This window comes from Grampus griseus (genome assembly GCF_964374135.1).
Source record: "Grampus griseus genome assembly, chromosome: 4".
Classification (NCBI taxonomy): domain Eukaryota; kingdom Metazoa; phylum Chordata; class Mammalia; order Artiodactyla; family Delphinidae; genus Grampus; species Grampus griseus.
The window spans coordinates 73,941,076-73,968,978 of record NC_138997.1 but is presented as its reverse complement, the minus strand read 5'-3'; the positions used below and the strand labels follow the sequence as shown (position 1 = coordinate 73,968,978).

General features: G+C 38.8%; 1 protein-coding gene across 1 annotated transcript in view; it reads right to left on the bottom strand.

Annotated features, from left to right (window-relative positions):
* Window positions 1-27,903, bottom strand: part of CORIN (corin, serine peptidase) — a gene marked incomplete at both ends in the record, with an annotated part of 252,263 nt that overhangs the window by 17,705 nt on the left and 206,655 nt on the right. Inside the window, 4 exon segments of the mRNA XM_082653606.1 lie at window positions 372-643; window positions 17,456-17,630; window positions 17,783-17,832; window positions 20,410-20,526. Coding sequence (XP_082509732.1) covers window positions 372-643; window positions 17,456-17,630; window positions 17,783-17,832; window positions 20,410-20,526 — 614 coding nt within the window.

Genomic DNA, 27,903 nt, shown 5'->3' with positions numbered 1-27,903 from the left:
AACTACCTAACTGCTAGACAGAGGCTCCGAGTGACTTTGCCTGAAGTGAGTGCAAATCATCAATAGAAACAATGCAAGGGAGGATGACGGATAGGTCTCGTCTTGCGTGCCAGCTCTAAAACATCAAGAGCGGCTCCCTGGAGAAAGACTGAGATGTGGAGAAGGATTTCTGAGGTTGTATCTGGGCTTGGCAGGTTTAAGTGCGTTGACATCTATGATTTGCATGGAAGGGAGAGTGACACATGATGCTAAGTATTTGTGGCTCTACTTTTATAAGTGAAAATGGGAAATGATTGCCAAAGGCCAGGAAGTACCCCATTGTTTTCCAGTTACAAGCTGAAAGGCAAGTGCTCCTGAGGATCCTGACTTACTTTTGTTGCCCATGTGTCCCCAGCCTGTGATATAGCAGTAAGTATCAGGTTCTAATGACTGCTCCGGGCTGGGTAAGCAGACGGGCCGGACGTAGCTCGTTTCATTGATGTCCTCGCTTAGCTCCACTATGCTGATGTCATAGTCTACCACTGCTCGACTGTAGCGAGGATGCAGGATGATGGTTTTCACGAGGCGCATCTGCATGAACGTTGATGGGTGGTCTAGATTATTGACGCCAAACACCACTTTCCAAACGGCAGCATTCTCTCTCCTAAAATAATAATTCAAGAGCTACTGGCATCTTAAACTCAGATTTATCTTTTAAAATTTACATTTTATTTTTAAAATATTTACTTATGTAAATAATGGCTCTTTCCATGCCCATCTCCCACGTATTCATATAAGAAGCATTTATATAACCCCTGAGCAATTTGCAAATATCACACTGTTGTGGAAAGCAAAGCCCATGCTTCCTGAATGGGGCTATTCTGGAAAATAACACTTGTTCGCTTTGAAAGGCAGGCAGCGTAGTTAATACTTGCTTCATTGAGTGGGAAAGATGACGAAAAGATGTGAAGAGAAAAGAGACAAGAGAAAAAAATGAAAGAGAATGAAAAGCTGAGGCTAAGAGATCCCTCCAAGAAGGAGCCAGGGCTTCAGAAATGTCAAGTTTTCAGGGAAGGCTTCTGAAAATTTCAAGCTAGGGGCTTAAAAAGGCCACCCACAACTTCTAATGGGCAGTCTTAGACTTCACTGTTTTTGAAAACTTGTCAGCAATAGTCTAGTCAATTCCACCTTAAAACACTTTTCCACTCGCCTTCCAGCACTCTCCAAGTTCCAGAATTTCCTCCCATCTCTGTCTTCTCTGCTGGATGCTCCTCCTCTGCTCTCAGTGTCTATATTGAAGTGCTCCAGGCCGCTGCCTTCAGTCTTCTCATTCTACACTCACCCCCTAGAAGATTTCACCTAGTCCAATGGCTTTAAATGCCACCCATAGCCTTGTACCTCCCAAACATATATCTCCAGCTCCATCCTCTCCCTTGAGCTGCAGACTTGTACATCCAATTATCCACTCACATATTTGCTTGGATGTTTGATACTGGCTAAGATTTATGAGTGCTAACTGTATGTGGCAATGTTGTTAGCATTCAGAATTCATTGTACAGTTATTTAATATTTATAGCCACCAGTTATGCAGTTGAATCATCTCTCTTATACACAACAATGATTGCATTAGCAAGTCTTCACTACTCTGCTTTCAAATATATCCTGAATCTTGTTGTTTCTCCCTCTGCCACCACTACAATCCTAATCTCCCAAACATGATGAGCTACTCTCATCTCCCAAATGGTGGCCCTTCTTCTACTCTTCGCCCCTGTAACCCATTCTCCTCACTGTCACAGAGTGATCTTTTTAAAAATAAAATTAGATCAAATTCATTTTCTGCTCATAATTCTCCAAGGACTTTGAATCACACTCAAGACAAACTGTAGACTCCTATCCATGGCCTTCGAGGCCCCACATAGCCTGCTCCATTCGAACCCCAGGGACTTTCTATTTTGGGACATGCCAAGGACATCCACAACTCAGGACTCTTCCCTTTCTGTTCTCTCAGCTCTCACGTGGCTCCCACACTGATTCCTTCTCTTTACCCAGGTCCCAGCTCTAACATCACCACCTCAAAGCTGTCCTCCGTGACTGCCCAGTCTAGGCTTTACCCCGTCACTCTCTACTCTTGACCCAGCTTTAATTTTTGTCTCACAGCGCTCATTGATACCAATGATGATATACTTCTTTGTCTGTTCTGTGTCTGGTCCCCAGACTGTAAGTTCTGTGAAGGCAGGGACTTGGCTGGTATTCCCAGGACCTAGTACCTAGCATACACTGGGTTCTTAACATGTACTTGTTTAATGATAGTTCAACAGATGATGTTTCAAAACATGTATTAGGGCTTCCCTGGTGGTGCAGTGGTTGAGAATCTGCCTGCTAAAGCAGGGGACACGGGTTCGAGCCCTGGTCTGGGAAGATCCCACATGCCGTGGAGCAACTAGGCCCGTGAGCCACAACTACTGAGCCTACGCATCTGGAGCCTGTGTTCCGCAACAAGAGAGGCCATGACAGTGAGAGGCCCGTGCACCGCGATGAAGAGTGGTCCCCGCTTGCCACAACTAGAGAAAGCCCTTGCACAGAAATGAAGACCCAACACAGCCAAAAAATAAAAATAAATTAAAAGAAGGCTCAACATTAAAAAAAAAAAAAAAAACATTTATTAGTGGCCAACTCCAACCACCTAAGCAAGGTCTATTCTCATCATGGCCTCCACCTCCTCCTACATTCTCAGTTTCTCTTCCTCCATAGTGGGCCAGGATCAAAGGTGTGGGCATTTAGTTGACCAGTGTTGGAATGTGGAGCTTTTATTGTAGATATTCCCTTACACTGTGGTGACATGTCAGCCATGCCATCACTGCCCTCATTTGCAAGCTTCCCAACTAAGCTGATTTGACCAGCTAGACCAGTTGTTTTTCAACCCAGGCTGAATACTGAATCATCTGAGGAGCTTTCAAATACTGATTTTCTGGGCATCATCCCATATCAACTGAAAGTTGGGCTGGGGTCTGGGAATTAGTATTTTTAAGAGCTCCCTAGGGAGTCCCTGACAAAAACACACCCACCCTCTTTTTTTTCCTTGGCACGTCGTTCTTCACCATTTTCTCATGCATAGAAAAAAATTCAAAACGCTGAGATTTTAGGAGGGTTAGGAAGAAGTATGCAAGGCCAACATTCAACACATGTTTTTAGCATTGTTGGATTCCTAGACTAGATTCTACTAAAAGAGTCCTCTATATAGTCCACACATTCCATCCTTTTTCCATTGTAAAAAAAAATAATTTTAGTTCTATCAAAATTGATGTCATATGGAAGCAACCTAAGTGTCCATCAGCAGATGAATGGATAAAGAAGATGTGGTGTATATATATATATGACGGAATACTACTCAGCCATAAAAAAGAATGAGATGTTGTCACTTGCAGCCACATGGATGGACTTGGAGGATATTATGCTAAGTGAAATAAGTCAGACAGAGAAAGACAGATACTATATGATATCATTTATGTGTGGAATATAAAAAATAAACTAGTGAATATAACAGAAAAGAAACAGGCTCACAGATACAGAAAACAAACTAGTGGTTACCAGAGGGGAGAGGGAAGGGGGGGAGGGGCAAGATAGGAGGGGGGTTAAGAGACACAAACTGTATAAAATAAATAAGCTACAAGGATATATATATATATATATATATCCCCGTACAACACAGGGATACAGTCAATTTTTGTATTGAAGTATAGTTGATTTACAATGATTCAGGTGTACAGCAAAGTGATTCATATATATATTATATATATATTCTTTTTCATATTTCTTTTCCATTATAGGTTATTATAAGATAGTGAATATAATACCCTGTACTATACAGTAGGTTCTTGTTGTATAGTCAATATTTTATAATAACTATAAATGGAGTATAACCTTTAAAAATTGTGAATCACTATGTTGTACACTTGAAACTTATGTAATATTGTACATCAAATATACCTCAATAAAAAAAATTGATGTCACTATTTGAAAATATATATATATATAACATCTATATATAGAGAAATATATCTATATAGAAATATATATAGATACAGATATAGATATAGAACTGGGGATTTCAATAATAATCAAGAAAGACATGATCCCTGCTTGTACAAACTTTAGAATTGAGTGAAGATGGACACTTAAACAAACATAATAAAATTCAGGAAGTGCTGTCTCATGAACATTACAGGATAAGGTTACAGAAGACTATTTTTCATTAAATAAAGCCATCACTCAAAGAACATGCCTTTCTTTCTCTTTCTTCCTTCCTTCCTTCCTTTCTTTCTGTCTTTCTTCCCTCCCTTCCTTCTTTCCCTCCCTCCCTTTCTTCCCCTCCCTCCCTTCCTCCCTTTTTTCCTTCCCTCCCTCCCTTCCTTCCTCCCTTCCTTCCTCCCTTCCTCGCTTCCTCCCTTCCTTCCTTCCTCCCTCCCTCCCTTCTTTCCCTCCATCCTTTCCTCCCTCCCTTCCTTCCTTCCTTCCTTCTTTCCCTCCCTCCTTCCCTCTCCCTGTTCCATTTTTCAGTCTAGAGGAGTAAGTGCATAACCATCTGAGAAATTCAATACTCACTTGAGATTCTATTGTTTAAGATATTTGAAATCAAACAATTATTGATTTCAAATGTGTCTACCTATTTAATAGCTTCTTGCCTCCAATCAGAGCTACTAAATTTTGGTTTCAAAAAAAATACTCATCTATCTGCTTAAATCACAAGCAGTATGACAAACAGTATGCAGTTGAACACTGCAAATTATTGGTAACAAAATGAAATAGTGTAAACTTTTCGGACTTAATTACTATACTGGGGTTAATCTAATTCTAACAGTAAAACATAAGTATCAATAAAACTGCTAAATGTTATTAACTTGTATTCAGTAGCCTGTTGTGACACAAGCTACTGTCCTTAAGGCATTAATATCCACCAAAAGCAAAAAAAATATATACAGGAAATTCACATACTTTTTTATATTCAGTAAGGAAACTGTTCTATTTTCTTTTTTGTTAAGAGTATAAGGGGGAAAATAAAGTCTCATTAAATGTTTTTTCCCAAGTCTGGAAAAAAACAGGAAAAACAATAACCTGTTGTTCAAAAGGGGTACATGAAGTGAGGGAGATATGTATAAATGGTATATTGGTATATTAAGCATGTTCTAGAAAGAATAAGTCACCCCCATCTGGGTGGAAGCAAAAAGAGGAAAGAAGACTTAGGGCTACATGAAGGCCACATGAATCTAGTTTCAGTAAAAAGTACCCAGTAGAGGAACACATAGGAACAAGCTATGTTCATGTGTCCATTTTAGTGAAGAGTAAATTGGACTACAAAGATAAAAAGCCATGTATAGCTGCTGAAAATCTTCAGCATCAAGGGGATTTTTTTCTCAGTGCTGTCAGACTTCAAAGCAACAGCAAGGAGGACTGGTGCATCCTTAAAGAAGATTGTGCCAAGATCCTCAGGCTCTGAGAGTGAGGAAGCAGGCAAGGTGAAGCCAGCTGAAAATCCACCAGTAACAATAAAAGTGGCTGAGGAAGATGTTAAGAGACCTTTTTCTCCTTTCATTCTTGCTCTACATAGTATTTCATTACCAGAAATTCTTATTTAATTTGCTTCATGTTTATGCTCCTGTTTTAATGATGAATATACATTATAGATAATGTTGAGATGATATGATTTCAACTTCTAATTCTTCAATTATCACTCTAGAGAGAAAACACAGCTACTTATACATCTCAGATGCATTATGACATCCAGGGAAGTTTATACAGAATTGAAGGCACAATGTCTCTGGACACAATAACCAGTTTCAGTTTGTAATTTGCCACACTCAGCTCTAGTTTAGACATAAATTTGCCACATTTTCACTTAATTCAGCTGGCCAGGTTTAGAGATTTTCTTCTATCTTTATCTTTTCTTAAGAGCACAAAAATTTCCCTTTTTTCACCCTTTCTGATTTTACTTCGAATAACTTATATTTACTATTGATCTTTTTTACAGAAAATAAAATTAATATTTATAATTAACCCCTGTGATAGAAATCACTATTTTATAAGACTTACTCCAGAAACGGCACAGCCATGTGGTGACTTGGAAGTAATTTGAAATTTACCATATTTGCACTAAGTAAAGAAATATCACACAAAAGCATCATTTCTGTTCTACAAATCTTAGGAACCTCTTACTTTTAATATTGCATCTGCCCTTGGTATGTTTAAAGAATTCTCTCTAATACATTCAGTAACTAGATTCTAGAATGGGATGACCACAACATAAATGCATAAAGGGGCCGAGTATAAGTCAGTAAGTAGTGGGTGTCAGACCAAAAGACTTGCCCATCTCGAGGGCCATCTGCCTCTCAGCTCCTGCTGATGGCTGTCGTATTGGAATATCCAGTGTGAACTGACCTTCTGATTGTTTCAGGGAAGCCAAAATTCTGGATTTTATGTAAAGTATACACAGTTTGAACTGCTGGCTAAAGTGTTAAAATGTATCTAACAAGCAAAAGAGATCAGAGCTGGATTCTTCTTTTAGTATAAAATCTCTATAGTTTCCAAGTATTTCTACATATCAATTCAATCATCTTCTCACCAATTATGAGGTATAAATAGGAATGCTTATTCCATTTTAGAGAAGAGAAAGCAGTGACTCAGAGCAGATGAGTGACTCGTCTAAAATCACAGAGATACTAAGTGATGGTAGCAGGCCAGAAAGCTAGTCCTTTATACCCCTACACCACAATCTTTATACTAAACTTCTCTGAAACAAAGAGAAGGGTCCACAGGTATCAACACAAGAATCAGGTACTGGCCACAGAGGGCAAAGCATGCAGGACGAGTGGAGACTGATTGGTGAGTGATAGGATGGCAGACAGAAGGAAGATACCTTCTCTTTCCTGAATGTATCCCCCAGATATGATAGGGAACTAGCCGCCAGTAATGAAATTACAGAAAGTGAGCAATTCCATTATCCCAGGGTCCAAAAAAGCTACAGAACGGATAGTCAGATACACATCCTAGAGCTTAGAGAATCAGATTTAAGAATGTTTTGGAAAAAAGATAGGACAATGTGTCCAGAAACTCTTAAAACAAGTACGGCTAAACAGAGATGGGAGAGTTTGAGTTCCAAATTCTGATTTACCATCACAAATGACTGCAGTAAGAAAATGAAGAATCATCCAAAAAGTAAATGTTACAACATAAGAATCTCAGAGCTTTCAAACTGTAAAGTTTATCACAGAATAGTGGCAAGAAACTGTAGCAATTGTCAAAAAGTCTTAGTCATAGAACCCTCCTACACTGTTGGTGGGAATGTAAATTGGTACAGCCACTACAGAGAGCAATATGGAGGTTCCTTAAGAAACTAAAAATAGAGCTACCATATGATCCTGTAGTCTCACTCCTGGACATATATCCAGAGAAAACCATAATTTGAAAAGATACATGCACCCCAATGTTCATTGCAGCACTATTTACAATAGCCAACACATGGAAGCAACCTAAATATCCATTGACAGATGAATGGATAAAGAAGATGTGGTGTGTGTGTGTGTATATATATATATATATATATATACACACACACACACACACACACACACAATAGAATATTACTCAGCCATAAAAAAGAATGAAATAATGCCACTTGCAGCAACATGGATGGACCAAGAGATTATCATACTAAGTAAAGTCAGACAGAGAAAGACAAATATATGATATCACTTATATACGGAATCTTAAAAAACTGATACAAATGAACTTATATACAAAACAGAAATAGACTCACAGACATAGAAAACAAACTTATGGTTACAAAAGGGGAAAGGGGGGAAGGAATAAATTAGGAGTTTGGGATTAACATATACACACTACTATATATAAAAAGATAACCAACAAGGACCTACTGTATAGCACAGGGAACTAAGCTCATTACTTGGTAATAACCTATAATGGAAAAGAATCTGAAAATCTATATCGATATATATAACCGAATCATTTTGCTGTATACCTGAAACTAACACAACCCTGTCAATCAACTGTACTTCAATAAATTTTTTTTTTTGTGGCCATGCTGTGTGGCTTGCAGGATCTTAGTTCCCTGACCAGGGATCGAACCCGGACCCCCAGTAACAACTGAACCACCAGGGAAATCCCTATACTTCAATCAATCAATCAGTCAATAGAAAAAAAGCAGGAAAAATAAAAATGGCTTCTCAGCAAAATTATGTGTGGGAAGAACAAGAAGAGGATTTCTATCTGGGGCAAATAATTTAATATAGTAGTCAACTAAGACAAAGCTGAACTATTTGAACTTTCCTTTACTTCTAATATCTCCATTCAAGGAGAATGGTCTCCAGGCAACATCCAAAAGACTCATCTTCCATGTGATAAAACTTGTAAATGCTTAATACATTGAAATGTTGAGTTGATGTCTGGTCTAAGATATGGGAGGGGTCAGTAAAAGATCACTGACCTTCTGCAGAGGAGTTAACATTTCTAGTTCCAGAGAAATGATAGTTCTAACTACTAAAAGAACTACAGATGTCATCACTAACACCGAGAAGGGGCTGGTTAGTCAGTTAACAAATATTTGATTGGTTGCTATATTCCTTGCTGAAAGAATTGAAAATACAGAGGCGAGGAAAACAGACAGGGTTCATGCCCTCATAGAGCTTTCATCCTACTGGGCTAGCCAAATATATTGGCTATATATATATAAGATTATCTCTGGTAATTAGGAGGGGAAAAAAATAGGATAATGTGATAGGGAAATGACTAATGGGGGGGGTCATTTTAGCTAGGATGGTTAGGGCAGGCCTTTGACAAAGTGACACTTAAATTGAGACTTGAATGAGGGGAAGGAGGCAATTTTGTGACTCCATAGGAGGGTTCCAAACTGCAGAAGCAGCAAGTAGAAAGGTCCTAAGGCAGGAATGAGATTGGGGGATTTCAGGGACAGAAAGGCTACAGGTTGGGAGCCCAATGAGTGATGAGAGAATAGGGGGAGATGCAAAGAGGTAGGACTAGATATTTAAAGGCTATGATGAGAAATCTTATTCTTGTTACAATGAGAAGCTGTTGTACAGTTTTAAAACAGGTGGTGACATGGTATGATTTACATTTTAGAAAGATCACTGTCTCACTGTGTGTAGAATAGACAATTAGTGAACAAGAGAGTAGTAAAAAAAAAACAGATAGGAAACTGTTTTAAAAGTTGTTATGGATTGATTGTGTCCCCCTGTAAACTTCATATATTGAAATCCTAATCCCCAATATATCAGAACAAGATCTTATTTGGAGATAAGGTCTTTACAGAGGTAATCAACTTAAACTGAGGCCAGTATGGTGAGCCCTAATCCAATATGACTGGGTATCCTCATGAAAAGGGGAAACTTGGAGACAGCCATGCACACAAAGGGTGAAGATGAAGACAAAGATCAGAATTAGGCTTCTATAGGCCAAGAATGCCCAAGATTGCCAGCAAAACACCAGAATCCAAGCGAGAGGCATTCTCTCTCACAGCCGTCACAAGGAACCAACCATCCCAATACCTTGACCTTAGACTTCTAGCCTCCAGAACTGTAAGACAATAAACTTCTTGGCTTGTTGAAGCCACCCAATTTGTGGTACCTTGTTATGGCTGCCCTAGGAAGCTAATAGAATAATCCAGAACTGATATGATGGTGGTCTGGATTAGGATTATAGCATAAAGATGATGACAGGCAGTTGGGGTCAAGCTATATATATATATATATATATATATATATTTTTTTTTTTTTTTTTTCCTGTACGCAGGCCTCTCACTGTTGTGGCCTCTCCCGTTGCGGGGCACAGGCTCCGGACGCGCAGGCTCAGCGGCCCAGCCACTCTGTGGCATGTGGGATCTTCCTGGACCGGGGCACGAACCCGTGTCCCCTGCATCGGCAGGCGGACTCTCAACCACTGCGCCACCAGGGAAGCCCCAAGCTATATTTTGAAAGAAGACCCTACAGAACTTACTGCTAGAGTAAAAGTGGGAGGAATTAAGGATGACTCCCAGGTTTGCATTAGCAAACCAATGGATAAGGATGCCTCTTACTGAGATGGGGAAAGTTTGTGAAGCACACAATTATTTGCTCAGTGGGAGAGAAGAGGAATCAAGTTTTGTTCTGGCCATGTAAAGTAGAATGTTTATTACACATTCAAATGGACACTTCCTCTAAGCATTTAAATATGTTTGAGGTTGGTGGGTTGGGAGAAAATCTGGGCTGTGCTAGAGATATAAATTTGGAAGTTATGAATAAATATTTGATATTCATATCAATATTTGATATTCATATTTGTTCAAATATAGACAAGCATTTGAAACCATGTGATTAGATGATTGTAGACAGATAAGAAAGCCAAGAATTAGGTCCTTATCTGATCATGGGCTGCTATAACAAACTATCATAGACTGAGTGGCTTAAACAACAGTTATTTCTCATAGTTGTTGAGGCTCAAAATCAAAGATTAGGGCACTAGCATGGTCAGGGTCTGGTGAAGATCCCCTTCCTCGTTTACAGATGGTGGTCTTATTGTTGTATTGTTACATGGCAGAGGGAGAGAGGGTAAGCATTCTTTCTCTTCTTATACGGACACTCATCCCAACATGGGTTTCACCCTCATGACCTCTCAAGGGCCCCACCTCCTAATAGCACCTTATTAGGGGTTAGATTTTCAACATGTGGAAATTAGGGGGACACAACTGTGCAGTCCACAACACACCTGGAGAACTAAAACATTTAGTGGCCTAAAAGAGGAGAAGCTGCAAAAAAAAAGAAAGAGAAGGGTAGGTCAGTGACGTAAGAATTTTTTTGTTATTTTAAAAGAAAAGTGAAGGAAGTATTTTAAGAAGGATGTAGTAATCAGATACTAGGGAGGGTTCCAGTGAGTTAGAAACTGAAAATCCACCATTGGATTTGGCAAGATGGAAGTCACTAAAGACTTTGGTAAGTGTCATTTCTGTAGTGGCCTTGATGACAACCCAACTGGAGTGACCTGAGGGGAATACAGGAAGTGTAAAAGTGGGGACAGTGACTGTAGGAAACTCTTTTAGGAATTTTACTGTGAGTACTAGCCAAAATGGGCCAAGAATTGAAGAGGGATGTGAAGTCAAGAGAAGGGGGTTTAAGTTGGTGACACTAAGGCATGTTTGCTGAAGGGAATGATCCAGCAAAAAGAGAGAGATTGACGAAAAATAGAAATGATGATTTTAAAATAAAGTCTTTGACGGAATAAAGACGCAGACCTACTAGAGAATGGACTTGAAGATATGGGGAGGGAGAAGGGTAAGCTGTGACAAAGTGAGAGAGTGGCATGGACATATATACACTACCAAACGTAAAATAGATAGCTAGTGGGAAGCAGCCGCATAGCACAGGGAGATCAGCTCGGTGCTCTGTGACCACCTAGAGGGGTGGGATAGGGAGGGTGGGAGGGAGGGAGATGCAAGAGGGAAGAGATATGGGAACATATGTATATGTATAACTGATTCACTTTGTTATAAAGCAGAAACTAACACACTATTGTAAAGCAATTATACTCCAATAAAGATGTTAAAAAAATAAATGCATCTAAAATAAAGTCTTTGAAAGATGAATGGACATGTGATTGTCCTTAAAAAGGAGCAAGGACACATCCTCCACCATAACTCAAGGGAAAGGAGGGAACGTGGCCACAGATACAGGTAATTTGTTGGAATTAGGGGTGAGACAAGGTAAAACATATAATGATGTCTATTTTCTTCATAAAGAATGAGGTGAGACCAGAGAAGGGTGAAGGAGATTTGGGGAGACAGGAGAAGATGTCAAATAGTTGAGGATGGAAAAGTGGCTTTGCTGTGAACATATACTGGATGGGTGCCATATTGTTAGATGCTCATTTGAGATTCATGATCATACATTTGACATGAGCTCAGTTAGCAGTCTGGGGTGTAATATTCGCCAGCGATGACCAGCCGTTCAGGCGTAGATGCAGAGTACGTGGATAGTTGCAGGACAAGAAGAAACAAGTAAGTAACTACACAGATTAGAAGGGGAAGAACTCCCAGTTTCTGTGAGCCCCCAAAACTATGGGAATTGGTCTAACGTTTAGGCCAACTGCTGGCTACATCCTAGACCCAGACATTTTTCCACTGGAGCAGTGAGGATGCAGAGAATGCCTCCTTAGGGGGCAGGGCAGTGGGGAGCATGGAGTCAGGTCAGGGTCACCACAATTGCTCACTCACCGGTGATGCTGGAAAAAAGCACCCCAGGGGAGGTATGGATTCAAAATGGAGAATTCCTATTTTAGTGGACATTAGTACTTGATGGGAATGGATCAAATCTCTCAAGTCGACAGAACGGAAAGAAAACATTGCAAATGAATGGCATGGTTTATACGCACCTAGAAGATAAAGAAGTAACCATGAGAACACGACATGGGCTCAGTAATAAAACGTCAGACCAAACCTCTCACTTCTTTTCCTGACTGTATTAAAAGACTGTTAGATCAGTACAGGTGGGTAAGTCAATGGTTTTTTCCCGTGGAGAATGAGAAAGGGAGCTGTCCAGAAATAGGTGAAAAAGTTATTGAGTAATATTAAGGGTCCAATGGATGCTGAAAGTCAGGCATGACACTAATCTGCATCCTTGGGTGATGTTCTCCTCAGTTCGGAAGAGCATGAAAATAGGATAGAAAACGTGCTCTTCATATTGACTCTTAGTTGGAGGTCTGTGTGGTGTGTATGGCAGAAAGATCTAGGGGCGAAGAAGTTGAACGTCCTGGTGAGAGGACTGAAGTGATGATCCCAGTGCACTAGGTTACCTGGGGAAAGAAACCAGATGAGGAGGAGACAGATGGGCTGAGACAATAGGAGGAGATGCGCAGACAAGCAAACACAAGTCTTGTTGGAGTGAAGAGCTGGTGTGGGAGAAATCAAGACATGGGTGAGCTGGCAGGGTTAAGGGTTGTGATCATATAGTAAAAGGATAGTTTTTCATGCAAATTTCCTGGAGAGGAATCAGACACTTCTTATAATCACTAGTTGTGTGCCAACCTAGGAAGTTCATCCTTAAGTCTCTTGGAGGTGAAAGAAGGCAGGGAAATTGCTTGTTAAATTACCCCTGAAACTCAAGGTCTTTCTTCCTAAGAGCTGTGGAAGTTGAATTGTTACCATGGCATCTGGGATTTCATCTGATCAACTTAGTACCTCATGTCTTTAATTTTCCTTTGGGATTCTTAAATACCTCTCCATGAAGGAGCAAGACATGTCCTTTTTTCCCACGAATATAATTAAAAGAGACAGGCTTGAAAAGAACTACAGATGGGTCACACTGGCCCTTGCCAAAGTATGGAATCAGGATATGAAGTAAATCCCATTAATTGCAGCAATTGATGGATCCTACAGAGAGTAAGGCTTACGATTAGAGGTTCTCAATAGTTTTCAGGGCCACTGGAAAGATTGTAAAATAGAACCAAAGTTATTAGCACATATTCAAGCAAAGACTTGTTTGAAGTTGGGCAATTTTTAACTTCTTATGGATAGGCCAGGCCCCACTTGACAGTTCTGTGAAGTCTAATGTTCCATGAAATTTTACCAGGGCCTTTGATAGAATATCCATTTCCTTAATTATAAACACATTTCTCCTCTATTGCAAGGTTTCTCCTTAACTTCACAGATCTGTCAGTGAAAGACAAAACTTGGATACCACATATGGAAATGACAAAAGTGGTGCATGAACTGGATGAATTAGCATTAAAGGGTGTTATTCCCTTAAAGAGCTGTTGGATTCATTTAGGTAATCGTCTTTTGATAAATGTACTCTTGCTAGTACAGTCTTCTGCTTATCATGGAGTTATAAATCAGAACTGGAAAAGACATCTGGAAACATCTGGCCCCTTCCAAAGCAATAACATTGCAATGTATTTCCTGACATACTACACAGACTCTTCCAATCATTTGGGGTCATTCTTACACATTAAAAGTTCTCAAGAGGAGGTTCTGGTTTGATTTTTTACATTATATTTCCCCCAAAAGAGCAATCATATAGCTAGATATACAGATTTCCATTTTATAATCACTTCTCTTATTCTAATTACTTGTTTAAATGTCTGTCTCCTCACTAGGTTAGCATTCCAAGAAAGTAAACATATATTCATTTCTTTAACTCCCATATGGAGATGAATATACGTTCTGGGACTCTATTCTGTAGAAACAAGAGTACCAATAGGTGAATAGCTTTGCATAAGAAGATGTATTGCAGTGTTGTTAAAGTGATAGCAAACTGGAACTAACGTGAATGTCCATCAACTGGGGAATAATAAAGTATGGTGAATCTCTATGATGGAATATCATTTAGCTTTGAAAAAGAATGAGCTAGAGCTACATCAATTGACTTGGAGGGGATGTCCATTATATACTGCTACATGAGAAAAGCAACTTACAAACAAAAGTATAGCGTGTGATTTCAAATTGTAAAAATAAATGACACCCTGTGAAAAATATGTGTTTATAGCTGTGGAGGAACAATCACTAGGGGTGACCTTGAGGATGATGAGAAAGTAAAGGAGAGAGAGTATGGAAGGAGATAAAAATTGAGCTAGCAAAATGAAAAAATATTCATGCCATAATGCTAAGGGAAAAGTCAGAATGCATGTTTTTTTTGTTGTTGTTCTTTTATTTATTTTTGGCTGCGTTGGGCCTTCATTGCTGTGCGCAGGCTTTCTCTAGTTGCAGTGAGTGGGGGCTACTCTCCATTGTAGTGAGTGGGCTTCTCATTGCGGTGGCTTCTCTTGTTGTAGAGCGTGGGCTCTAGGCACACGGGCTTCAGTAGCTGTGGCTCGCGGGCTCTAGAGCACAGGCTCAGTAGTGGCACATGGACTTAGTTGCTCCGCTGCATGTGGGATCTTCCCGGACCAGGGCTCGAACCCGTGTCCCCTGCATTGGCAGGCGGATTCTTAACCACTGTGCCTCCAGGGAAGTCCCTGAATGCATGTTTTTAGTAATGATATTTTAAAAAGAAAAATTTACCTTTATTGATGTCTTACTGATTGGTATCAGGCATGGTTCTTAAGGTTTTACATAGGCTATCTCACTTGATGCCTGCACCAACCCTGTGAGGTAGGGACTGTTATTTCCCTCATTTCATATATGAGGAAACTTGGCCCAGAGAAGTTCATAAATTGACACAGTAAGTGGCAAAGCTGAGAGAAAATAATAATAGACAAAGAGGCAAAAAAATGAAATTGCATTTTTTTCTACAAATTAACCTGGTAAAATGAAAATAATCAATTTAATGAGGTGATAGAACTGTGAGTTATTTGTGTTAAATTTTTGCTATTATTTATTATTACTTTAAAATAAAGTAAAATTATTAAAAATAAAAAGAAGAAAATGGGAAGTATGGTGGTTTTTCAAACATGTCCTCAAATACTTTGCCACTCCTCTCGCCGAGAGAAGAGTTCTATGTTTCTTCCCTTTGAATCTGGGTGGGGCTGTGACAGCTCTGACCAACTCCATAGTGTAAGTAATGTTGTGCGTCTCTGGAGGCTGGATCCAAAAAGGCTTCCTCCTGGCTCCCTTTTTGGGACTCTCACTTTGGGGGATGCTAGCTACCAAGCTGTGAGTCTCACTTGGAGAGAAACAAATGCCCCTGCCAACAGGCAGCATTCACTGCCAGCCTTCAGGTAGTGCCAGCCCCTAGAACCTTAGTACCTTCCAGCAGAGTCCCCAGACGTTGCTGAGCAGAGACAAACCACAAGCTATTTCCTGTCTAGATGTCTAATCTCCAGAATCTTCCATGGGCATGAAAAATGGTTGTTGTTTGTTGTTGTTATTTTGTTATTGTTTGGTTAGGAGTCTTTTTTTTTTTTTTTGCTCCTAAATTATACAACAACAGTCGAAATAGATGAGGACCTTCTGCAGTGATGTTTGTCAACTTGGGGTAGGTTTCCCCTTGGTCTTATTTTTCTGCTCCCTTTAGGTATTTTGCGATGATTAATTTTATGTGCCAAGTGGCTGGACCATGGTGCCCCAATATTTGGCCAAACATTTTTCTGGATGTTTCTGTGAAGGTGCTTTTTGGGAAGAGATTAGCATTCAAAATGGTAGACTATTAGTAAAGCAGGTTACCCTCCATAATGTGGGTGGGCCTTACCCAATCAGTTGTAGACTTTCATAGAGCAAAGACTGATCTCCCCAGAGCAAGAAGGAGTTCTGCCAGCATGTTGCCTTTGGACTTGAACTGCAGCTCTTCCCTGAGTCTCCAGCCTGCCTGCCACCCCATCAGACTTTAGACTCACCAAGCCTCCAGGAACGTTTGCCAATTCCTGGAAAACTCTTTCTCTCTCTCTCATTGGTCTGTTTCTCTGGACAGCCCTGACTAACACACATATTATACTTTTCACTATACTTCCCAAACTCCTCACCAATTCCTCCAGCATCCTAACCTCACTGTAGTATCTATGTAACTCAGCTCTGTTTAACTTCATATGCATTTGATGTATTTAAGAGGGCTAGAAAAGAGACTAAAGCTGGCTAGAGAGTCAATCTTCTAAACTTCTTCCTCTTCCTCCCTCCTTAGGACATAAATCATAAGCAATATACATCTGTTGCCAATAAATGAGCAGCACCTATATAGGATGATAACACCAAGGGTAGAAAAATCTAAGCAGGTAAGGACCTGGGAAGGAGATCAACTGTGGATTTTGCACTGAGTTACAGAATGGCATATGGGCATATACGCTGAGAAAACCATAATTCAAAAAGAGTCATGTACCAAAATGTTCATTGCAGCTCTATTTACAATAGCCCGGAGATGGAAGCAACCTAAGTGTCCATCGACAGATGAATGGATAAAGAAGATGTGGCACATATATACAATGGAATATTACTCAGCCATAAAAAGAAACGAAATTGAGCTATTTGTAGTGAGGTGGATGGACCTAGAGTCTGTCATACAGAGTGAAGTAAGTCAAAAAGAGAAAAACAAATACCGTATGCCAACACATATATATGGAAACTAAGGAAAAAAAAAAAGTTCATGAAGAACCTAGGGACAAGTCAGGAATAAAGACACAGACCTACTAGAGAATGGACCTGAGGATACGGGGAGGGCAAAGGGTAAGTTGTGACAAAGTGAGAGAGAGGCATGGACATATATACACTACCAAACGTAAGGTAGATAGCTAGTGGGAAGCAGCCGCATAGCACAGGGAGATCAGCTCTGTGCTTTGTGACCACCTAGATGGGTGGGATAGGGAGGATGGGAGGGAGGGAGACGCAAGAGGGAAGAGATATGGGAACATATGTATATGTATAACTGATTCACTTTGTTATAAAGCAGAAACTAACACACCATTGTAGAGCAATTATACTCCAATAAAGAGGTTAAAAAAAAAATACCCAAGTGACAAAATGATCAGGCAAAGTAAAAGAAAAGGTGCAGCTTACCCCTCGAAGCAGTGGGCGACTGTCAGAACCCACTTCTTGGCAATGAGGACACAGCCACAAATGTGACCACTGGGTTCACTCTGCAGGGAACACTGCCAGGGCCACCTTCCTGGGCGACTCGTCCGACCCCCAAGGATCCTCTTGTTCATTCGGGCAGCAGGGCGGCGCCCACAGTCTACCAAGGAGCAGGAAACAGTATGTGACTCACTACCAAAACCAGCTAGATGCTTGCATCTTTGCTGTCACGTACAAGTGATCATTTTTTCCCTTGAGCCAATCCAGTTAAATTAAGTTCATATCCCATTGTTACACCGCTAATTCGCTCACCTTGTTTAGTACATAGAAGAGAAATCTTACTTCTGCTGTGACAGGACTGCCTAGATTTGGAAACATAAAATGGCATAATATTCAGTTACATATTTATCGTTCACTTCAAACACTTTACCAGTGAAAGGCAAGAAATAGCTTATACTTAAGTCAGGAATTCTCAAGGCAGGGCTGTGGTCAGATATCACCTTAGAGGTGGAGGTATATGAAGGATGTACTTTTTTTAAGTGTATTTAATATCATCATTATACACTTTCACATTTGTGGGAAGAGAAACTATTGTTAGCAAAGGTTCCCGCATCATCTTGGCTGGTGGCACCACCCATAATACTGACTCAATGATTTTCAAAGGAGGGAGAGGAAAAGGAAAGGCATTAGTCTGCTTCCCAGAATGTATGGTGAGGAGGGAGCATATCAGAGTTTTATGCTTATGGAGAGGACATGTATGGCCAAAAGAAGCTGAGAAATAGCTTGAGAGAAAAAAAATATTCCTTCAGAAAGTTAGAGAACAGAGAAAGGAACTGAATATTTAGACTAGAAAAGAATCTTGAGACTTTTTTTATTATCTTTTTTTTTAAGTTGAAATATAGTTGATTTACAATATTGTGTTAGTTTCAGGTATACACATAGTGATTCAGTTTTTTTCTGATTATATTCCATTATAGGTTATTATAAGATATTGAATATAATTTCCCATACTATACAGTAAATCTTTATTGCTTATCTGTTTTATGTATACTAGCCTGTATCTGTTAATCCCATACTCCTAATTTGTCCCTCCCTCCATCCGTTTCCCCTTTGGTAACCATATATTTGTTTTCTATGTTACTGAGACTTTCAATGTTAAACTGTGTATCTATGATTAGCTGACAGGAAGAAGGGGATTAAATTCATCCCATGTAACTCTAGATGGCAGGATCAGAATCAGTAGGGAGAACTTATAGAAAGAGTGCATTCAGGAAAGAAAGAACTTTCTAAAAATTAGAGTTTAGCTTTGAAGGCAAGAACATGGTTTAAGCATCTATCAATGTGGCTGCACAAGAGAATTCAGCTGAGGGTACACTAAGTTTTAACCACAAAGTCTCTTCCAAGCATTTATTCACAATGCAAATTTAAAAGAAAAAAAACCATGTTGGGACTGTCAAAAATACTATGACATGCTTAGAATCCTAGATATGTCAGAAGAAAGAAAAACAACCCTATGTCATTTCCACATTCCTTTTTGAAGATCTACTGTATTTTCATTTCTTGCTAAATTTGCATGGGGATATGTGTATACAATAAATTATATAATACAGAAAAAGCACATTTGTGTTTTGCCTTCTCACAACCTGAAGTCGTATCTCCTCCTCACTTTCTATTTCGTTATCCTTAGTTTGTTTGTAACACTTCCAAATATCTGAAATTCATTTTGTTTATTACTAGCTTAGAGTCTCTCTGTCCAGCTCTACAATGTATGTTTCCTGAGACCACTTCTACATCCACTTCTACATCCCTGCAGAGCTTAACAATGAACCCAGCATAGAAGAGATACAAATAATTAGTTGTTATTTGTTAGATCTTAAAGTCATAGCTTTTAGGAATAGGAAAAGACCAAAGACTATGTGTCTCAACTCTTATTTTAAAGGAAATTGTGGTTTATAGGATCACACATCTACTTAGCAAGCCAGGACTAGAACAGGTCCACCAACTCCCAACTTAGAATGAGTTTATCTATCTATCTATCTATCTATCTGACCTGAAAGAGATTTTCTGGCAGTCCCAGTTTGGGGAAACAAATCACTGTTGAAAGACTCAGGTCATTGGAGGAAGTGCTTCAGTTGACAACTATTCAGAAATTTGGTTGCAAGTTTGGTCTATGGGGAAAATGTCAAGACATTCTGAAGAGAAATGGCCCACCTTTAGTTTTACTCTTTAGAATTCTTATGTACTGATTTCTCTAACATTTGTTAAAAGCTTTGGAGTCAGATAAACTTGGTTTGAGTTCAGAGACTATCACTTATCATCTGTGAGCTGTGAATTTTGAGCAAGTTATTTAAATACTCTATAGCTATGTCCCTATAATGTAACAAGCACTAAATGAGTGTTAATTCCCTCAATTTACCTTTCTCCTGCACCCCTACCCAAGATGAGGGAGGCAATGTTGCCATGATTTTTTAGGGGAAATTTTTCAGAAGTGTATTTTCAAGGTTACTTGATTATAATTTTATTTTGTGTCTGTTTTTTCCTCAGGCTCTCCAAGTTTTATCAGTTGCCATTATTTCAATTTCTTCTGTTAACTAGTCCCATGTAACATCTATAGAAAGTGTAGATATTAAGAATTTATTTTTAATAGGATGTGAAAAAAACTCCAAGATTAGAACCCAAGCTCCTCCTCCTTAACCACGATAGTTTCTGCAATCATCATTAAAGAAAAATGTAATTAGCCAAGAGAAAAAGATCTATGTCTACAAAGAAGAAAAAAAGCCAAATGATGTCGAAATATAAAGGCCCATAGCTATTCTATGGAAGCTCTTTTTTGATGTGACAAATGTGGATTATCTTAAATTAGAAACAGAAGAAGGGCCCTGATGATGGATGTTTGCTCCATAATCCACTCTACACAGCTCTAGTGATGGGTGTCTTACCCTTTTACCAGTAGTTCATGCAAAGTGGTCCCATTAAGGCTTTCCCAGTCGGAGTGCAATGTCAGCCACTGCTGGTCTCGCTCCTGTTCCTGTATCACCTTGGTCACAGATGGTTCTCTGATAGAAGGGCAAATACCAGATAAATATTCAAAGTACAATGACCTTTGACCAGGCGATATCATTATTTAGCACTTACTCTCTTATAAAAAGAAGCATTAAATTATCAGCCAATATTTCAAGAGGGGGATTAGTATTGGAAGAAGTTTGGCATGTAATGTGATCAGCAAGAGGGGAAGTTACTAAAAGTATCCTGAAGCAACAAACGTCCACACTGTTACAGCTATTTTAGTCATTCTCTCTGCTGACATGTATTTGAACTTTGTGAGGTGTCGGAATTCTAACATATACGATGTAGAAGTTCCAATACCTAAAAAACAAGAGCAACTTTAGGCAGGGATCAAAAGTAAAATAAAATTTATCTGCCTGGAGTATTTTTTCCTTCACTTTTTTTGCCCAATGTATTCCTGCAATAAAGCGATACCTTAAAATAAATAATAAGTAAAGAGAATCAATGGCCATGTAGTGTCTGTTCAGACAGTATAAAACTGCAAGCGGAATTTTTTCAACATACTGCAGAATCTTTATGCACTAAAAATTAGGAAGGTCTCTAGAAAGTAGAGACAGGAGTTAGACAACATCATTTTGCTGTTTACCCATATTCTCACTCAATCTCTACCAGTACTTTCCTATCAATGTCTCATTCAATCATCAAATAAATATGCTTGTACCCAAGATGTACCCAAGATTTAAAACCTTAGGTTTCAAAAGTGTTTGCGTTTTTGTGTAAAATATCCTATTCCTCATGAAATAACTGGTTTACTTAGGCAATCCATATTTGAAGAAAATCTTTTGGATTTTTATCACCTGATGCTATTAAGGGTAGCAGAGGTAGAGGAATTCATTTTAGATAGGAGGAACGAGGGCTCCTTCTGAATCTGGAAGTAGGAGAGAAGGAAGCAGGTACTTAGTTGGATTTGGAGATGGGGAGAGAATCCAAGAGAATTCATCAAGAGAATTCAAATCAGACAATCCGATAATCTTTTCTTTTCAAGTACGAGGGGGGCTCCTCGAGTGAAGGTGGGGTGGTGGTGGCAGGGGCGCATGATGGTTAGGAAAGTGATGTGTATATGAAATTGTTCCCTGGTGGAAGTATTTGGAGAAACACATCAAAGATAACTTCAAAAGAATGGCAAGCAGTGCTAAGGATTCAAATGAACCTGGAAATCTTGAAGTTGTAGTAGCATCAAGTCTGTGAGCTTAGTGACTTTCTTTTTTTGATAATGGAATGCCAATTTTTTGTAAAAAGGGGGGGGGCACAGGAAGGGAAGAAAAGTTAGATTCAGTGGCATTGAAAGAAAAATTATCACTTCCCCTGGTCATCGATTATTTTAAAACTACTGTCATTACAGAATAGAAAACAAAAGAAACAAAAACCTCCCCAAATCCAGTTATTTTAAAAAGAATAAAACCGTCTAAAGAGAAGACTTGAGGATAGAATAAGAACCAAAGATTAAAAACAAAACAGAGTCCTTAATCATGGATGAATTCTAATCATTTGATTTAAAAACAAATGGCATAAACCCTGCCCATGCTTTAAGAAGCATCGCACAAGCTTTAATTTATTTAGATACTTGAATGAACTGTTTTATATTTGAAGATGTCACAAAACCTACTGCAAAATGAGAATTCTTTCCTTCACCAAAATGAGGCTCTGGCTTTAATCCCAGAAGTGCTGTATGCAGAGGCACAGTGGGATGGAAAATACAAAAATCAGAGGCCACACACACCACTCATGGTGTTTCTCTTGACACCTGCATCCTGAGAATTCCTTTTTGCAGCAGAACAATCTGTGGCCTCCTAAATCCAGGCATTTTACTCGCAAAAAGCCAAAGGAAGATCAGCTTCAGATTTGTTATTTAATGAAATCATTCTTTAGGCAGATATTTACAGGGCAACAGGGACTTGCACGGGGACAAGTCAGCACAGGATTTGCACTGATGCTAGATAGGAAAATCATTGCAAAGGACGCTTCAGTCTTTCAACTCCCGAGGTCCCTTCAGTCACCTCAAGGGATGTTTTTGCATTTCATTCATTAACCTCCAACAAGAAAGGCAATTTAGCCTGAATTTCTCAGTTACACCAAGCGGAAAATCTAAGAAATTCATCATCAACAAGAAGGGAGAATCATTACAAAAGTTAGTTTCCCATGAAATTCTTAAACCCTAGCATGCTTCTCATGCACAAAAATAAATCTTTCAGCCCTAGAAATGTCATCTTATGGCCCATTAAAAAAATATCAGCGAATCCATATGTCGGCTTCTGCCATTATACAGAATCTGAGCATCTGTGTGGTTTCAACTTTTATTTTTTTCTTTAAATAATTTTTAAAATCATGAAAGTAATACTTATACATGGAAAAAACCCAAACATTATAAATGAAAAAATGTCCTTCCCATCCAAGATGTATAAAAACCATCACTGTAAATAGCATTTGAGTATTCCTGCCAAGCTTTTTCTGTAGTCCTTGTACATACACCCCTCTTTTTTTAGTCTATACACGTTGTTCTGGGTGGTGTTGATGATGCTTTCGTTTAATGATTTATCTTGGAAGTTTTTGCATAATAATAGCTAGATAATAATAATAACAATGATATTATTATTATTATTAACTAATAACTGTTTTCTGTAGGGCAAGTACTAAGAGATTAGTAATTTGTTTTATATTATTTAATCCTCTCAACAACTTCGTGAAGTATGCTTTATTATTATTCCCCATTTTGGAGATGAAAAAATTGAGGCAACGCGAGAATAAGTAATTTTCCCGAGGTCACACAGCTCTGGTATTGAGTCCCTTTGGTCTGACATTAGAGCACCACTTCTAACACTATGAACACTATGCAGCCCTCCTCAATTAAGGGCACACACCGTGTTCTTTCCATAGCTGCAAAGTGTTCCATTTTATGGATGTACATTTACTTTACCAATCCACTATTGAGGCTGTTTCCAATTTCTGGCTATAACAAAAAAGCAGCTGTTAATACTCTCGACCATTCACCTTTGCTTACATGCACACATGTGACTTGAGGATAAATTCCTAGAAATAAAATTATTGAATCAAAATGTAAATTTTTTATGAATTTCCCCTTCAAAGAGTAATGTCAATTTACAAACTTATCAAGAGTAGGTTTGTCTATACTTTTTAATTTTTGTAACTACGTACATAATGTAAGTCATGCTATTAAAACATATCTGGAACTTAACTGCTCAAATTTTGTTTAACAGTTGGTGATGCATTTGACTTATCTTTTTCCATATTATATCAAGAGACCAATCTTGTTGGGTAGAGAGCAAAAGAGCAAAAAAGCATCTTGCTAGTGATGAAGTATCAACGTCACTGTATCCTAAGGGAGTCTGAGCAGGGAATGCAGTCAGACCCAAAGGCTTCTAGAGCAGCTATGAAATCATATACAGAGAAGGAAATTTAAGCAACAATCTACTCCAGTGCCCTCTTTTGACAGTGCGAGAAAACTAAGACATAGACCCAATCCCAAACATTTGAGGAGCCCAGAGCGAGAGTATAAATGGAGGCCCATATACTATATGTCTACATATTTAGATATTATAAATCAAGTTAACAAGCTGTTAAAGAAAACATATTCTATCTTCCCATCTTGATCAACATATCTTTTAGGTTCAAATATAGAATTCTTGGACTCCTTGGAACAGTGGTTTTCAAACTTTAGCATTCATTAGAATCAACTGGAGGACCAGTTACAACAAAGATTGTTGGCCCCATGCCCAGATTTCGAGGTTTGATAAGTCTGAGATGGGGCCCCCAGTTTGCCTATCTAACAAGATGCCAGGTGATACAGATGCTGTGGTCTGGGACCACACTTTGAAAACAGTTCACCGGGCTCCAGGTGGGCATACCTCTGGTGGGCAGACTCTTTGCCCCGTGAGGTGAGGCACAGCTAAGAAGAAAGACCAGAGTGGTCCCTCTAAGTCAGGGTTTCTCACCTTTGGCACTACTGACATTTTATGCCAGATAATTATTTGCTATGCGGGGCTGTCCTGGGCACTGTAGGATGTTCAGCATCACCCCTGGCTCCCACACACAAAATACTAGTATCACCACACCACTCCTGGACTGACAATCAAAAAGGTCTTCAGACATTTCCTAAAGTCCCCTCGGGGCAAAGTCACCGCTGGTTGAGTTCTGGGGTCCAGGGCAAGGCCCCTCTGCTCTGGGTCTAAAAGCAGTACTGCACAAAGAAGCAAGAGAATTTCGCTCCAATCTGCTTCCTGAAATGTGTGGCCGTAAGACACATATAAAAAAATGTATAATTCCCCCATACCCACTGAAATGAGAGAACATATCTAGAATTCTGAAACATCCTGATATTTTGAAAGGAAGTCTATATTTTAAGGCTTAGGTGAACAATCAGATCTCTAGACAACTTGGCTTATTCTTATCTCACTCTCAGGTCACTTGGTGTTGAGTAACGAGGCATTCCATGCTTGTATTATAATTACGTAGGGGCTGCTTACCTAAAAAACGAAAGGCAGCACAAATCCCACAAAGCAAAGGGCTTCTTTACTCTTTGTCAGCAAGACAGTAGTGCAGGACTTACCTAGACATGCCACACATTCCAAGGACCAGGTCTTATTCTATGACATCTATTGCTCGGGAAAGTCATGAGTCCTCAACCTCAGTATTGATGGTTAGTCTTGAAATACAAATGCCTTGTGTAGTGGATAAATTATTTGCAATTCTAAATATCCTCCTCAGAACCTGGAACCTTTCTGTTAAACATTTCGTATCTGATTTCAAAAATCTTATCTTAAACCCTGTCATGTTATTGTCTCTGTTTGGTTCCTATAGTTTAGACATGTTAATATTAAAAGCTAGTTAAATGATTTTGCCAGGTAGAAGGAAGACCTAGAAATATTGACAGAAAGGCATCATAGGTTGCAAACAAACACAAGTGAACGTGACCATAGAATCGTTCGTCTGGTTAGATAGCTCAGCTTACACTTTATACAGCAAAACTCCCGTCAATAGAAATGTTTCAAAGAAAAGCATAAAGTCTGAGCTTATTTTTCCAGTAAAATAAGTATTTAAAAATATTTTTTATTGTAATCTTAACTGAAAATATATAATTTTATCCATTTATCTACCTCAAAGGTAGAGTATAATAACTGTATTAGGCCATGATTTACAGGTACAAGTGACAAAAACTATCTCAAAGAAAAGAGAAGCTATAGATTATAAAATTAAATTATAGACTATTCATATTTCATAAAAAAATCAATGACATAATCCATTTCTAACATACAATAAATTGAAAACTATAGCTATTAAATATATATTCTCATTCTCATATAAATTAGAAAATAAAACTAGTAAAGCACTATTTAAAATAAACATTTCATTAAAGATATAAAAAAATTAATCAATCATAAAATTAAAATGTCATTTGATCATTTACAAGATTTCAATCTTATATTGTAAAACAAACTCAATAAATGGTGTTAGGTTGTAAGTATATTTTTGAGCAGTAAGTATATACCTCTTTCAGAATCTACAGTAGTCCAAGTATTTCCTTCTGGCTATTTTATCTTCAAAAAAAGATCCCTTTTCTTTTTTGATAACTTGGAGGAAAACTTTGGGGACATGTTTTTTTTTAATTTTTAAGAGACAGAGACAACATTGTCTTGAAAGAAACTTATTTAGTTGTTTAGAAAATGTTTCCTGTTTGTCTTTACCTTCTTTTAGTTCATCAGTGTAAAACTAAAGATTACCAGTTTCAATGACAATATGCCATTTTTTTATTCCACTAGTTCAGAAAGTCTTGGAACCAAGGTAGAATTTAGTTTTCTAATAGAAGCTTTGCTTCGTCAATTGCTCTTTTCTTCCTCATCTTGATATTATAGGCATAGAGAAAGTGCATCTTTATTCAATTCAAACTTTTAAGGCAGAATATGACTGTCTGGGTACATTACAAAATAAAATAATTCAAACTTCAGGGCTTTAAAAAATATTCAGTTAACAGTATTACACCACCACCAACAACAAAAATCAGCATTTTAGTACCTAAAATAGTGCCCGAATATCTGAATATCAAAAAGTAGAAATGTAATCAATCACTAAAGGGATGTGGATGGTCTTCAGGATGGCTGGTGCCTGGGGACCAAGCACCTTCATGACTCTCCATCTCTCATCTCCACTTCCTTCAGTGGGAGGGAGGAGGACGAGGTGGGAGGGTGGCTTTAATGACCTCCAAGTGACTTTTCCACAAGCTAGGGGACAGGCTGTCTGCAGCTCTAAACTCAAATCCTTCATCTTTGTGACCAAAAAGGAAAGACGTCTTCTCTCCCCAGTCCACTTAAAACAAATCTTATTGAAAAACTTTAAGTATCACAAAACCAGTCACTGTAGCCCAGGAGTGAGGTCCTTTGATTAGTCCAGCTTGGGTGAGGTATTACCTACCCCTCTACCAATCACTGAGGCCAAGAAAAGTGGGTCATGTACAAAGATGGCATCCCCCTTTGGGATCCCAAGGATAGAATGGGAAGTGAAGCAAGTCCCAAAATGAAGGGATGCAGGTCCCAAAGGAAAAGGAGGGAGGCAGAGAGGCAACACAATAAATGTCTGCTACAAGTGACTTTACTTGAAATTTTTTAGTTCAAAAGATTACTATGCCTCAGAGTCAAGATCTACATGTTCTTTTGTTAGCTTCTGGAAGATGTAGGAAGAGTACAAGATTGGGTAGATATTAGACTTATGTTCATGAATGACACAATGGGTTAATCAGTGAGTGTTCAGTGAACTCAGTTTACTCATTGCCAAAGGAATATCACCCTGGCAGAATTTAAACAAATGACACAGTCAGATGGACAAGGGTTAAAACTGATGATTAATAAGGTTAATAAGCTGGAATGGAAATGGAGACAACACACTGGTGTTATATCAGATGGAGTCCCTCCCTAAAGGAGTTTCAGTGAGAGGAACAAATTCCAAACATGTGAAAAAATAATTTCTGATACCAATAAATGCTTTGAAGAAGACAGAGTAAGCAAATAAGAGAGTACCTTGGTGAGTGTGGAAGCTGCTCCAACTAGGGTTGTCAAGGAAGACCTTTGTAAATAGTTGATATACAAGCTTAGAGACACGAATGATGAGATGGAGGTGATCCTGTTAAGGTCTAGAGATCAGCCTTCCAAACAAGAGGAACTGTGAAGCCAAAGCTCCCGAGATGCGAATGAGTTTGCAGCACTGGAATATCAGCAATAAGGTCAACGTGTGTAACATTTAGCGGACAAGTGGAGAGTGCTAGGAGATGGGGTCAGAGAGTGAGGCAGGGGCCGGATTATGCTTTGTAAGCCAGAGTAAGGAATTGGATTTTGATTCCAAACTGTAAAAATAAAATGAAA